The 14,507-nt window shown below is 33.7% G+C and overlaps 2 protein-coding genes across 2 annotated transcripts; both read right to left on the bottom strand.

The window, feature by feature from the left end:
- Window positions 1-4,884: 4,884 nt before the first annotated feature.
- LOC138322519 (uncharacterized) lies at window positions 4,885-6,452 on the bottom strand. The gene has a single exon (XM_069266541.1). It carries the CDS (start codon window positions 6,438-6,440, stop codon window positions 5,103-5,105), a length of 1,338 nt encoding a protein of 445 aa, XP_069122642.1. The 5' UTR covers window positions 6,441-6,452; the 3' UTR covers window positions 4,885-5,102.
- Window positions 6,453-11,325: 4,873 nt separating this feature from the next.
- LOC138322306 (uncharacterized) lies at window positions 11,326-12,678 on the bottom strand. The gene has a single exon (XM_069266342.1). It carries the CDS (start codon window positions 12,670-12,672, stop codon window positions 11,326-11,328), a length of 1,347 nt encoding a protein of 448 aa, XP_069122443.1. The 5' UTR covers window positions 12,673-12,678.
- Between the last annotated feature and the right edge of the window lie 1,829 nt (window positions 12,679-14,507).

Below are 14,507 nucleotides of genomic sequence, written 5' to 3'. Positions count from 1 at the left end.
GATACACCGGATGCAAGCTCTGCTATATGCTATATGATCAAGAATCCATACACACATCACACATGTATGTGTATATTTTCATGCCGCCAATATATATTTAAAACCAGCCAGTAGTTGTTGTTCTCAATATTTTGTAACCCCCTTCCCCCGCCCTACACCCTTTATACACTTTTTTCATAAATCATTACATATAATCCTTGTACACATCTATAGACCACAGGGCCATGTATAGTTTCTATATGAAAAAATAGCCAGAAATACATGTAAATGTTTAGTTTCTCTATGAAAAAATAGCCAGAAATACATATTTCTGGCTATTTTTTCATACAGAAACTATACATGGCCCTGTGGTCCAGGGGTAGCCCCCGGGAAAAATATTCCGATTTAGAATGACTGAGATCAGTTTTACGATGTGTTTTGATGATTTTGCCAGCGCCGAAGGCGCGAAATTCTGGTGTTTGAGGGGTCCGGGGGTCTCTCCCGGGAAAATAATATTACGATTTAGAATGACTGAGTTGAGTTTTACGATGTATTTTGATGATTTTACGAGCGCCGAAGGTGCGAGACTTTGGTGTTTTGGGGGTCCGAGGATCTCCCCCGGGAAAAAATATTACGATTTAGAATGGCTGAGATAAGTTTTACAATGTATTTTGATATTTTAAAGCGTTCTTAACACGGTAACTTTTCGATTTAAAGTTACCTGAATTTAGAAATGATAATTGTGAATATCGTCATACCATTATGCAACCATGCTCGATATGAACATACGTATTATATATATATACCGGAATCACACCATCGGCACATTGTGACGGATTTATATTTCAAAGGAATATTGTGAAAATAACACAGGGATATGGGAATTAGTTATGTAAGTTATAATGAATATGGATTTGAACCCACCAGAATGCCCATAGGTTATTTTAGACATTAAGGAGTATATATAAAAATAAATGATTTTCAGACCTCTGACAGTTTGTATGTAAAAATGTGTAGAATAGGCCTGTGATGTTACTTATTTTTTTACCTAGACCCTAAAACGTCTAAAAATGGTCTATGTTCACTCTGGTGCGTCCAAATTGATATACCTGTAACTAATTGTCAGATCCCTGTGAATTATATCGGTAATATGTTTTGTGTCTGAGTTATTCTCAAAACATCCTTATCCATGTAATGTTGTTCATTTTAATGAATATTTAATAACCCTCATTTGTTTTACTCTTTATACAAGCATCGACGTTCATGAAGTCGACTTTCAGGTCCCTTCTTATTCCTTGATGTAAGATATAGTTTTAGATAAAAAAAACCCATAGCATACCAGTATATTATCATACATATTCTCGAAGATTGTTGTCAATGTAACGGATTAATTTGCCCTTTTCTGTATTGAATTTCACCCTAAATACGCTTTTAACAAGTTGCATTGCAGGTGTATAAGCTAAATTAAAACGATGTATGGTGAAATTTCCGCACAGGTACTGTTTAACATGCGTTTTTGTAACAATTATGTGTACATGTTTACCCATCAACAGGCATTGGGTCTTTATTATGTGTTACATAACTTACAAACCGGTAATTGTGATCACAGTTTTAATGCATTTTTTTAAATGCACAGTATTCTTACTGAACGCAGTTAGAGCATATCGCATTGCAAGTATACACCTAAGTCGCGCAAGGGCCCCTATGATTGTGTGACAACGAGTCTAAATTGAATTTCAGGCGCATTCTAGCGCTGAACGTCATCAATAGAAGGAACCACCATATTACATAATGTAGGTCTTTATGGCAGAAACCAGCATGTTGGCCAGCATGAATGGCAATGGTCGTGACCTAAAGGTGCTCCACCGCCGACAGAGCATTAAGTGGTTTTCAATCGTGTATATATATGTCTGATTAATACAAAAAATTTTTTACTAGTAAAGTAATTTATTTTGCTTTCGTTGCTTGCGCAATCAGTACTGCATTCCATATAGGACATACATGTAGTGCTACGGATTTTTCGGGGGTGCAATTAGAAGTAAAATAAGTAGCTCAAACTTTTCAATGATGGTAATGGTGTAAACACTGATGGTAATGGTGTAAAGTAAGTAACTTTTTTTTAACTGAAGAAAAATACTAATTCGTCTGCTCCTGGTTTTGACAGTGAAAAAATACCATTTGTCAGCGGTGGAGCATCTTTAAGGGAAATTCTTTTTCACATAAGTGAACACAACATAATGCAAAAAGAAGTCTTTTAACCTTGAGGTTAAAAGTTTTTCATTTAAGTGAAATGATTTTAGAACATATTTTGCCTTAGAGGAAACAGCGTTAAATGTTAAAACGGCTTGCTATAATTACATATTTAGTTTAATCACATACGTGTAAAGGGAGACTACTCTTATTAAAGAAAGATAGAGAAACACTTCCATGTTCAGTTGGCAATTTATTAAGTAAGTATCTTGTACGTATTTATAAGATACTATCTTGTACGTACAAAAAAAAAAATAAAAAATAAAAAAAAAATAAATAAAGATACTAACTTGTACGTACACGCCGCAGCACAAAATAGATTATTGTATATTATACAAATATCGACCTGTTTTCAGGTGGATACGAGGATTTATCAACTCGAGGAAGTTTTATACATGTTTGTATTTCATCTTCATGGTATTGAGCAGCCCGTCTAACCGATACTCAATATTCCTGTTGAATGATTTCGAAGAGAAAAATGAAGGCTGATAATATCAATAAAATAGAGAAAATATCCCGTAATGCATTTTACTTATTATTCGAAAAAATCTGACAAAAATGTACACACAAACATTGGCAGGATCACATTGAATCCAGTAAAGGCTGCTGCTCTCCATCACTTCTCGCTGAATGATGACGTCACAATAGATATTTGACGTCACGGAAATTCCCCTTACGATATATTTGGGTACGTCCTCGACCCATTGGAATCTGATATCAACCTGTGAAGTGATTATGACGTCATTTTACATGACGTCACAATGCAAGATTTCTATATTTGTGTTGACCTAGGGGTTTTGGAATCTTATATCAACCTGGGATGACGTCACAATGCATAGTTCGGAATTTTCTGGCGGATATCGTGTTGTATCCTGGCGGGAAAGTGTAGTTTCAGCCAATCAGGAGCGAGCAAAACACACAGCCATATGGTAATTTTGTGTGTGTGTGTTAATTAGACATTTATATATACAATTAAACACCAATTATTGTTCAAATAATGAATATCATTTATGCTCTGTCGGCGATGGAGCATTAAATAAATGTCATTTAAGAATATATGTGTGTCTACTTTGTATACCAAAATAAATGTTTTGATTTGAAATTTATTGTTTTATTCTTAATAAGTCGGTTGAATTTCTTCTTAAGTTAGTCTTTTTGAATATTGTATATAAGTGGAAATGTATTTTGACTCTCATCACCGTTTGTTACAGGCATTGGACTGTCTGACATGTTAAACCATCCGGATTGCTATTTTTCGGACTGCCGGATTCAGTTTACGAAGTTAATCAATAATCAAATAAATTCCCCGACATTTCCGTCTTGATTGTGAGTTTTCCGGATTATCGGCGTCCGGATAATCGTTGAGCCACTGTATAGCCTTTTGGTATGCAGTCTCATTTTTATATACATTCTGATTTTTAATGTTATATTTTCTATTAAATATTTTGTACAAATACTGAAATATATTGTTGAATTCAGTTTCGAAGATATTGACTTTTTTTAAATTGATAAAATACATGTTAAACAAGAATTCCAGCAGTTTAAAACATCACAAAATAGTCATTGACAATTGAAAATATTGTTTATAATTAGATGAAGTTATCAATTACGTATCTGGGCCCATCTTTTGAAATTTGACATTTGTCTGATATAACTTTCAGTTTATGTTACACAACTCATTATGATCTGAATTCATGCAATCACTAATTTTGACTTGTCCTTTGTTTCAGTTTAGATATATATATTTAGTAATATAATAAATAAATGTTAAATATCCTTGTGATGGAATTTAAATAGAAAAAAAAACAAAAGATAAAACAAATCTGCCATCGATCTCTAACGTTTTCCCAGCTGCCGCTGTTCTTCAGGAAATGTTTATTGATCAACTAGTCAGTCGTTATTGTTTTTATTTCTTAAAGATTTCGTCCGTAGGGATTTTTCTTTAAATTCATCATATATATATATATATATATATATATAATAAAAGTCAACGACTTTCCTCTTGTACATTCACCATTTCATGATGGCTCTTCAGGAATATGTTTATTTTTCAAAGAACAAATTAATGACGTCACAAATAAGGTATATATATTCTGTGAATTACTGGACATGCCATGATTTTTCATGTTGGAAACATGCTCCCCTGTTTCAGGCGGTATATCAAAGACAAGTACTACAAATTTGTAAAAAAAAAAAAAAAAAAAAAAAAAAAAAAAAACGTTATTTTAGGATATAAAGATTAACCAGACCAAGGAGCTCCATGTATAGTCTACCATGCAATTAATATGACTAGTATAATCATCAATGTTCCCGTATGAACACATAAGCCAACCGTCCGTTGGCCTGAAGAACAACAATAACTATAACCTTCCATTCCGGATCACTTCTTGGTAAATAATATTGGGGAAGTCCCCAACAGCTAATTACACTATATGTAAAAGAATAAATATGTAGTTGTATAAAAGACAACATTGTAAAGAAAATCAACAAAAATAAACATTATTGCAATTTACAAAATGAAGATAACTGTAGCCTTATCATATCAAATAGCAATTATAACTGGAGAAAGCTTAAAACGTGTGCGTGTCCAACAGGGTGTTCCTTTTTATCCCTTGCTCTTCTACAAAAAGTACGACATTACCTTTTTTAATGCAAAAAAAAAAAAAAAAAAAAAAAAAAAAAAATCGTTATCAAGTTATTGTTAATGTGCTTTTTTTGCATGTATATTATGCTTAATAAATATCCGATAATGTCTAAAAAAAAAAAAAAAAAAAAAAAAAACACTTGATGTTATACCGTCATCGGCGTTCGAATCAGCATTTTACGCAATATTTTCTCGTTTACGGGAACAGCTGAAGGTTCCCGATTAAGATTTAGTTACATCTGAGGATTTTTCTGAAATCTTTTAGCAAGAATGCATACATGAAAGGGTTGGTCACAATAGAAGATACTGCTAGTAAGTTAAAAGTAAAATCGACCTTTTGTGATACAGGAAAAAATATCATCACAAGTCCAGCAACACATTGCGGAGTCATAGTTATAAGGAAAACCAGAAAAACGACCGACACGATTCGAAAAGCTTTCATTTCCGGCGCAGGGGGAGGTAATTTGGAGTTCGTTTGCCTCTGGAAACGAACAGACTTAAAAGAAGAATCGGTATGATATGGTTTAGATCGTGTTATGTTCTGTTTGGCCGAAGTGTTTTCAATTTGGTCCGTTTCAATGGTACATTCTTTTCGTTTATTTACACCTGTTGCATTTTGTGTATAGGCGACGTTTTTCTCATCATTTTGGATCCTGTTTTCTGATATCGTGAGAAGCGTGCCCCGTGTTCCAAAATCGCTCTTTATTATAATATTACCAGAGGATGGCTTAGTTGTTAATTGATCCCCAAAATTTACCTTTGAGTTATGCCTTGGTTTGTTGGTTTCAGTAGATGTACTCGCTCCGATGTCGTCTGCATCTTTAGTTGAAGGAGAAATGTGTGCATTACGTATACGACCATTACCATATTTTTGATGTATCCGCTCTGCATTGATCCCGTTTCTATGCGTTGAATTTCCTCTTAACTGCTCTGTTCTTCGTTGAGCATTTCGAATGTTCTTAGCAGTTGCACCGTGAACAATAACCGTGCATATCCATATCAGGAAAGATAAAGACCGCACAGGCATAACAGTGTACAGCCTGTTCTTCTGAAATAAAGTGACGGTTGTACACGGTAGTGCTACCGTAGCTTCTTTGACTGTGAACAGGTAAGGTATTCCAAGAATCAGAGAGCATATCCCCATACTTATAACTGTCAGCAGTTGACGCTTGCCCACGGAGAAAGCCCTCATTTGAATGGGTCGAGTACTTAGATATCGTTCTATACAAATTACCAAGGTATGCACAAGGGACGATATCAGTCCTAACTGCTGCAAGAAACATAATGATCCGCATAAGCAGGTTTGTCGCAAGGATGCAAGATTAATCAACGAAGAAAGAAGCAAAGCCAGACCCAGTAAAATGTCACTATAGCTTAGCAGCAGAATGGACACAACAAAAGGCTTCTGCCGTAATGTTTTACTCATGCATGTCAGAAGCAGTATAGTAGAATGTTCAGCAATGGCAAATACTGCACCCACACTAATACTCCACAACGCCACCGACTGGTTGATGGTCAGCGACAAAGGTTCGTTATTTGGTGTGCTGTTTCTGAGCGTGTTGTTCATTTTCAGTGAAAATCTGTTAAGAAAAAATGCACAATTAACCCTTTGTTCTGATTAAGTTACGATCAAACATGAAAATTCTTTGGTGTAATTGGTAATGATTGAGTGCATATTTTGAATGACCATCAATCCACCGATCGCCATGCAATTAACGTAACCACGGCTCGTGCTTGAAAACGTGCGTTAAGTACATGTTATAGCAAACACAATACAAAATGTAAAGTCACGCGCGTTACCCAACCGGTTTGATTACTAACTGGCGATATGTCAATGCTCAAATTATAAATAAAACTTTATGTAAGGTAATACTGTTCACGGTATCAAATTCTGAGTTGATTACGATTTCTTCATGATTATGTTTTTTATTGTTCAATGTTACCTTTATAATTCACCTTTTTCATCTATGTCTATTCATGTTTAAATACTTTAATAATGTACATATGTTTGATGTATCAAGTATATACAACATATATCGGCGGAGACGATACGTGAACTTAATCCATTTGTACGTATAATGATATGTATAAGAAAAAGTATCTTCTTGATCAGTTACCGTCGGAAATGTATCCTTCTAAAAACGAATTTTGTTTTAAAAGGAAAGAATATTAAAACCACAAAATATACCGCTTTAGAATATAACTGTATATAGAGCAGTATGCTGTTGACAGAGAAAATCGCAGGTGTTTAATTTTGTTTTTTGTATACATGTATGTTGTAAACATTTTGCGACATTGTTATCTTCGCGATAGATTTTACAAACTATGGCTTCTTATATACATAACAAATGTTACGCATGGGGGATTTTTGTTGTTATTTTAGCTATAAAAACACTTTAAAATGCAAATTATCATCTTATAAAATGCAAATTATTATCTTATGTACACAAAACATCACATATAGGTTTTTTGTGTTAAAATGTCTTTGCGTAAATTGATAATACAGTAAAACGCGGTTTTAACGACCCACTGGAGACCAATGAAATCACTTTGTTTACAGCACATTCGTTATACACTTATTACAAAAATATTATATAAACGTTGACAGAAAAAAAATCAATTTTGCTTGTTACGAGCATTTTCATTAAGTTAAAAAATTACTTTATCAACCCATAAAGGAAAAAATGGCGTCGCCGTTTGTAAAGTTGCTTCTGATTGGTTGAAATTACGGCGTAATGATTTCATAAAGTCCCAAAATGAAATTTGAATATTGAAGAGATTATCTTTAGTAAATTGAATTATAAGGATTAATTTGAATAGATTTTTTTATGTTATGGAGATATAACATAAAAAAATCTGAGTGTACTCTCATAATAAACCGAAGCGGTTTATTTAGAGTAAGATATAGCATAAAAATCTGAGTGTACTCTCATAATAAACCGAAGCGGTTCATATAGAGTACTCTCAGATTTTTGTGTTATATCTCCATAACATAAAAATCTATTCAAATTAATCCTTAAATAAGTTTACTTCGTTATAACCATGAATTCGATGAAAGCGTCTTCGTTAAAGACATGTTTTATTGTACATTCATATTTTATAATGGTGTTACACAGTTCAAATACAAAGGGAGTATACTTCAAAAAATAACCAGCCAAAAATGACCAGTGAGATACGTAAGCATTACATATATTCATATTAATGATTAATGTCAAACGTGTCGCATGTTTGATAACCTCAGAGATAAATTCAAATGTTGTATCACACTATTAAACATTTCTTAAATGACGGATCGTCTTTTTCTCATCAATAATTACAGATTTACCTAAACTATCTTACAATTGCTCTTCATACATTAAACATTGAATATTTCATATAGGACTAAAACTGCGAAAAAAGAAAAGAAAAAAAGAAAAAACAGCAACAAAAAAACAAAAACAAAAAAAAGGTTGAATAATACATGCTTTTTCAGAACATTAATTACGAATGTCTATATAAAATTCGAACTCACATAACAAATATACTTCTGATTCTAATCTTCCAAAATCTCCTCCTCGTGTTTTTGACGTTAAATACAGTATACGGTGTTTAAGGTCCACTACCTTTCCAAAACAAAAAAATAAACGTTTCTTTAAAACAATAATGATATTTAAAATTTACATTGATGGCCTTATATGGTTACACAACACCAAACAAATGCACGATTCCTGCGTTATCTACATGTGTATGCTAACAGTGAAGACCTTACCGTCCGTTGCAGTTGTAGTCAACTAACGTCCGAATTAGGTTGACTTCGGGAAGATAACCCGCGTTATAAAAAATAAGTAAAACTCTTCAGAGGGTTATCATCAATGTAATATTAACAGTAATCTAATAAATTTTGCGACTTAACAAAATTATCAGTTACGTTTGCATTCCCATTTTAAAAATTAAAAGCCGTCGGAAAAAAATCAGACCTTTAAAGAGTTATTTCTTACCTTTTCTCTGGTGTCAGCTACTGATAACTAGATAGTGATGTGATCGTTGGTTTACGTATATAGACAGAACATTAGTAGTCTGATTTGGAATACGATACTGCCGTGGAAGATGATACGCGAGGATATCTTGGTAGGAAAGGCTCTTTTGTTTAGACGAATATTAATCTAAATCAGAATTAGTAAAACTCTTATTCTGGACTTAATAAAGGTATTCGGCGGCGTTCTCTATTGCTGGCGTATTAGTTGAAATTGATGTATGTGATTATTTGAAGTGAATATTCATATTTCTGATCTATTGACGTCACAGAGGCACGGTAATAAGTTTCTGTGTGCTTTATTACACTGCCATATAATTAGCCGAACTTACTGATGACACTGTCTCTACTAATTAACACTGAGAGCACTACATGAACTCTTATCTCTCCGATTGTTAATTAGAGACTACTAATTAATACAATTATCACCGACCATAAACTGACCCTACACGATACATCATAAATAGACTCATCTTACCAATACAAACACTAAAGGTGTATAATCATAGGGACACTAATCATTTAGATATCACAAACTAAAACATCACACTTGTGAAATGAAGCCAGATATAGATTATGTCACAGTCTCCTAAATCACACACGAACTTACCACACGCATGATATACATACTGAGGAAAAAATAATATCCCAGATTTAGTCGCCTCTTAAGATCGTGTACAAGAGGTAGCTACAAATGTACCATGATAAGGATTTTGATGATAAAAACTCCTGTCTTATCTGTATTATTCTTGTGATCGATTGTACATTGCATATTTCTTCATAAAAACCCACTTTCAACTGATACAAAATTGAAATGGTTAAGTCACAAAAATTAAACTTCACTTTACAATGCAACACATTTTAATGATGTACACAAAATATTTTACAGAAATACAGGAGTTACAAATTGTTGAATTAATAGCACCCCAATATGATTAATCATGTCTTAATCTCTACATCTAACATACGTGCAATGCAATTTTTTCATGTTCATAACATCAACACTTTTCTGCTGCCCAATGCAAGTTTCATGTAATTGTCACTCCTACAAAATGTTGTAAAATCTTACAAGGTGTGAATATGGATGTATATCGATGCTGATTCAGATCCATGAACGCACCAACATAACATAGAGATAGGAGATATGTTGAATGAAATATACATTTTAATGTTTAAAAAATGTAAATGGGAAAGATGTATAACACTTTAAATGTTTGTTTTTCTATGACATAAAAGAGCACGTCATAGACCATACATTGTACTTTGATCAGTGAATAAGATATTAGTCGACATGACAACATTTGGCCTCATGTATAAATGAAGTCTGTTACTATCAGGTATTTATGACACTGCTGATTTCACTAGCACACGTACGGTAGTAAATAAAACGTTCTTACTGCAATTTCACTTTAAAGTTACATGTATATTGTATGCTAATTTAACTGTAACAGTACGTCAATTAAACATTTTATATTTGAACATTGACATGTAACATGATGATTTAGCTCCCCAAAAGTATACGTCAGCCTACAAGAGAGCCGAAATCTTTGGATCATATATTCCTGGTTTTGAATGAAGCGCCTTCAATTACAGCCATGTTCAGTGACTTCGGGTTTTCTCGGATTCCGAATCGTATCACGTGACTGACGTTCGACACGACCTGCATGTGGTGAGACAGGTAACTAGCGTAAGCGCTCATGTGTTTGTTTACGTTTTCCTTCTGGCTAATATGAGCAAATCGTGCTGGTATATGTCCACAGAATGAGCATTTGAAACATTCAATTCACACATTGCCGTGAAATATTGTGTTTATCTAATATTGTAATGTGTGAGCATAATGTTCTTTGAAGATCCAGTCTGCTGAGGTCGACCACATGTTTTGTTTATAAAAAAATATTGACATTTTCTCTTGGTTTCACAACTCTCGTGTTACTTCGAGATTGTCGCGACGATGTTCGTAAGAGTTCGGAATGATTCGGCACCTTTCGAACCTATTTTTAACGTGTTAACGTTAAAAAGATTTTTTAATTTGATAATTGAATATCATTCCAGTGCTGCTACTTTATAAAAAGTGGTAAAATTAGAAAGTTTAAAACTTAGACAGACGGATAAAAATATGTATAACACTTAAGCAGTTTTCACTATGACAAAAAAAAAAAAAAAAAAAAAAAAAAATAGTAGACATAGACCTTACAACTTTGATTACGACATACACCTGTCTGGTGGGTTTTATAAATCTAAGTTGGATCGAATCAAATACTGTCAATTATCTATCATATTATACGGTTCATGGAAAATGTTCGAGACAACAAAAAATTCGAATCATGGATGGGTTCGTTAGTAGAGCTATATAGCGAGGACATTCGGGACCAAGGCAAAACAGTCGTAAATCGATTCATCGGCGTTCGAATCAGCATTTTCGAAGGTTCCCGATTAAGATTTAGTTGCATCTGAGGATTTTTCTGAAATCTTTTAGCAAGAATGCATACATGAATGGGTTGGTCACAATAGAAGATACTGCTAGTAAGTTAAAAGTAAAATCGACCTTTTGTGATACAGGAAAAAATATCATCACAAGTCCAGCAACACATTGCGGAGTCATAGTTATAAGGAAAACCAGAAAAACGACCGACACGATTCGAAAAGCTTTCATTTCCGGCGCAGGGGGAGGTAATTTGGAGTTCGTTTGCCTCTGGAAACGAACAGATTTAAAACAAGAATCGGTATCATTTGATATGTCGGTTGATGGTTTAGGACGTATTATGTTCTGTTTGGCCGAAATGTTTTCAATTTGGTCCGTTTCAATGGTACATTCTTTTCGTTTATTTACACCTGTTGCATTTTGTGTATAGGCGACGTTTTTCTCATCATTTTGGATCCTGTTTTCTGATATCGTGAGAAGCGTGCCCCGTGTTCCAAAATCGCTCTTTATTATAATATTACCAGAGGATGACTTAGCTATACATTGATCCCCAAAATTAGATTTTGAGTTAAGCCCTGGTTTGTTGGTTTCAGTAGATGTACTCGCTCCGATGTCGTCTGCATCTCTAGTTAAAGGAGACATGTGTGCAATACGACCATTACCATATTTTTGATGTATCCGCTCTGCATTGATCCCGTTTCTATGTGTTGAATATCCTCTTAACTGCTCTGTTCTTCGTTGAGCATTTCGAATGTTCTTAGCAGTTGCACCGTAAACAATAACCGTGCATATCCATATCAGGAAAGATAAAGACCGCACAGGCATAACAGTGTACAGCCTGTTCTTCTGAAATAAAGTGACGGTTGTACACGGTAGTACTACCGTAGCTTCTTTGACTGTGAACAGGTAAGGTATTCCAAGAATCAGAGAGCATATCCCCATACTTATAACTGTCAGCAGTTGACGCTTGCCCACGGAGAAAGTCCTCATTTGAATGGGTCGAGTACTTAGATATCGTTCTATACAAATTACCAAGGTATGCACAAGGGACAATATCAGTCCTAACTGCTGCAAGAAACATAATGATCCGCATAACCAGGTTTGTCGCAAGGATGCAAGATTAATCAACGAAGAAAGAAGCAAAGCCAGACCCAGTAAAATGTCACTATAGCTTAGCAGCAGAATGGACACAACAAAAGGCTTCTGCCGTAATGTTTTACTCATGCATGTCAGAAGCAGTATAGTAGAATGTTCAGCAATGGCAAATACTGCACCCACACTAATACTCCACAACGCCACCGACTGGTTGATGGTCAGCGACAAAGGTTCGTTATTTGGTGTGCTGTTTCTGAGCGTGTTGTTCATTTTCAGTGAAAATCTGTAAAGAAAAAATGCACAATTAACCCTTTGTTCTGATTAAGTTACGATCAAACATGAAAATTCTTTGGTGTAATTGGTAATGATTGAGTGCATATTTTGAATGACCATCAATCCACCGATCGCCATGCAATTAACGTAACCACGGCTCGTGCTTGAAAACGTGCGTTAAGTACAATGTTATAGCAAGCACAATACAAAATGTAAAGTCACGCGCGTTACCCAACCGGTTTGATTACTAACTGGCGATATGTCAATGCTCAAATTATAAATAAAACTTTATGTAAGGTAATACTGTTCACGGTATCAAATTCTGAGTTGATTACGATTTCTTCATGATTATGTTTTTTATTGTTCAATGTTACCTTTATAATTCACCTTTTTCATCTATGTCTATTCATGTTTAAATACTTTAATAATGTACATATGTTTGATGTATCAAGTATATACAACATATATCGGCGGAGACGATACGTGAACTTAATCCATTTGTACGTATAATGATATGTATAAGAAAAAGTATCTTCTTGATCAGTTACCGTCGGAAATGTATCCTTCTAAAAACGAATTTTGTTTTAAAAGGAAAGAATATTAAAACCACAAAATATACCGCTTTAGAATATAACTGTATATAGAGCAGTATGCTGTTGACAGAGAAAATCGCAGGTGTTTAATTTTGTTTTTTGTATACATGTATGTTGTAAACATTTTGCGACATTGTTATCTTCGCGATAGATTTTACAAACTATGGCTTCTTATATACATAACAAATGTTACGCATGGGGGATTTTTGTTGTTATTTTAGCTATAAAAACACTTTAAAATGCAAATTATCATCTTATAAAATGCAAATTATTATCTTATGTACACAAAACATCACATATAGGTTTTTTGTGTTAAAATGTCTTTGCGTAAATTGATAATACAGTAAAACGCGGTTTTAACGACCGACTGGAGACCAATGAAATCACTTTGTTTAAAGCACATTCGTTATACACTTATTACAAAAATATTATATAAACGTTGACAGAAAAAAATTCAATTTTGCTTGTTACGAGCATTTTCATTGGGTTAAAAATTTACTTTATCAATCCATAAAGGAAAAAATGGCGTCGCCGTTTGTAACGTTGCTTCTGATTGGCTGAAATCACGGCGTAATGATTTCATAAAGTCCCAAAATGAATTTTGAATATTGAAGAGATTATCTTTAGTAAATTGAATTATAAGGATTAATTTGAATAGATTTTTTATGTTATGGAGATATAACATAAAAAAAAATCTGAGTGTACTCTCATAATAAACCGAAGCGGTTTATTTAGAGTAAGATATAACATAAAAATCTGAGTGTACTCTCATAATAAACCGAAGCGGTTCATTTAGAGTACTCTCAGATTTTTGTGTTATATCTCCATAACATAAAAAACCTATTCAAATTAATCCTGAAATAAGTTTACTTCGTTATAACCATGAATTCGATGAAAGCGTGTTCATTAAAGACATGTTTTATTGTACATACATATTTTATAATGGTGTCACACAGTTCAAATACAAAGGGAGTGTACTTCAAAAAATAACCAGCCAAAAATGACCAGTGAGATACGTAAGCATTACATATATTCATATTAATGATTAATGTCAAACGTGTCGCATGTTTGATAACCTCAGAGATAAATTCAAATGTTGTATCACACTATTAAACATTTCTTAAATGACGGATCGTCTTTTTCTCATCAATAATTACAGATTTACCTAAACTATCTTACAATTGCTCTTCATACATTAAACATTGAATATTTCATATAGGACTAAAACTGCGAAAAAAG

Source organism: Argopecten irradians, chromosome 4, assembly GCF_041381155.1.
Source record: "Argopecten irradians isolate NY chromosome 4, Ai_NY, whole genome shotgun sequence".
Classification (NCBI taxonomy): domain Eukaryota; kingdom Metazoa; phylum Mollusca; class Bivalvia; order Pectinida; family Pectinidae; genus Argopecten; species Argopecten irradians.
This window is presented reverse-complemented; position numbering and strand designations above follow the sequence as displayed.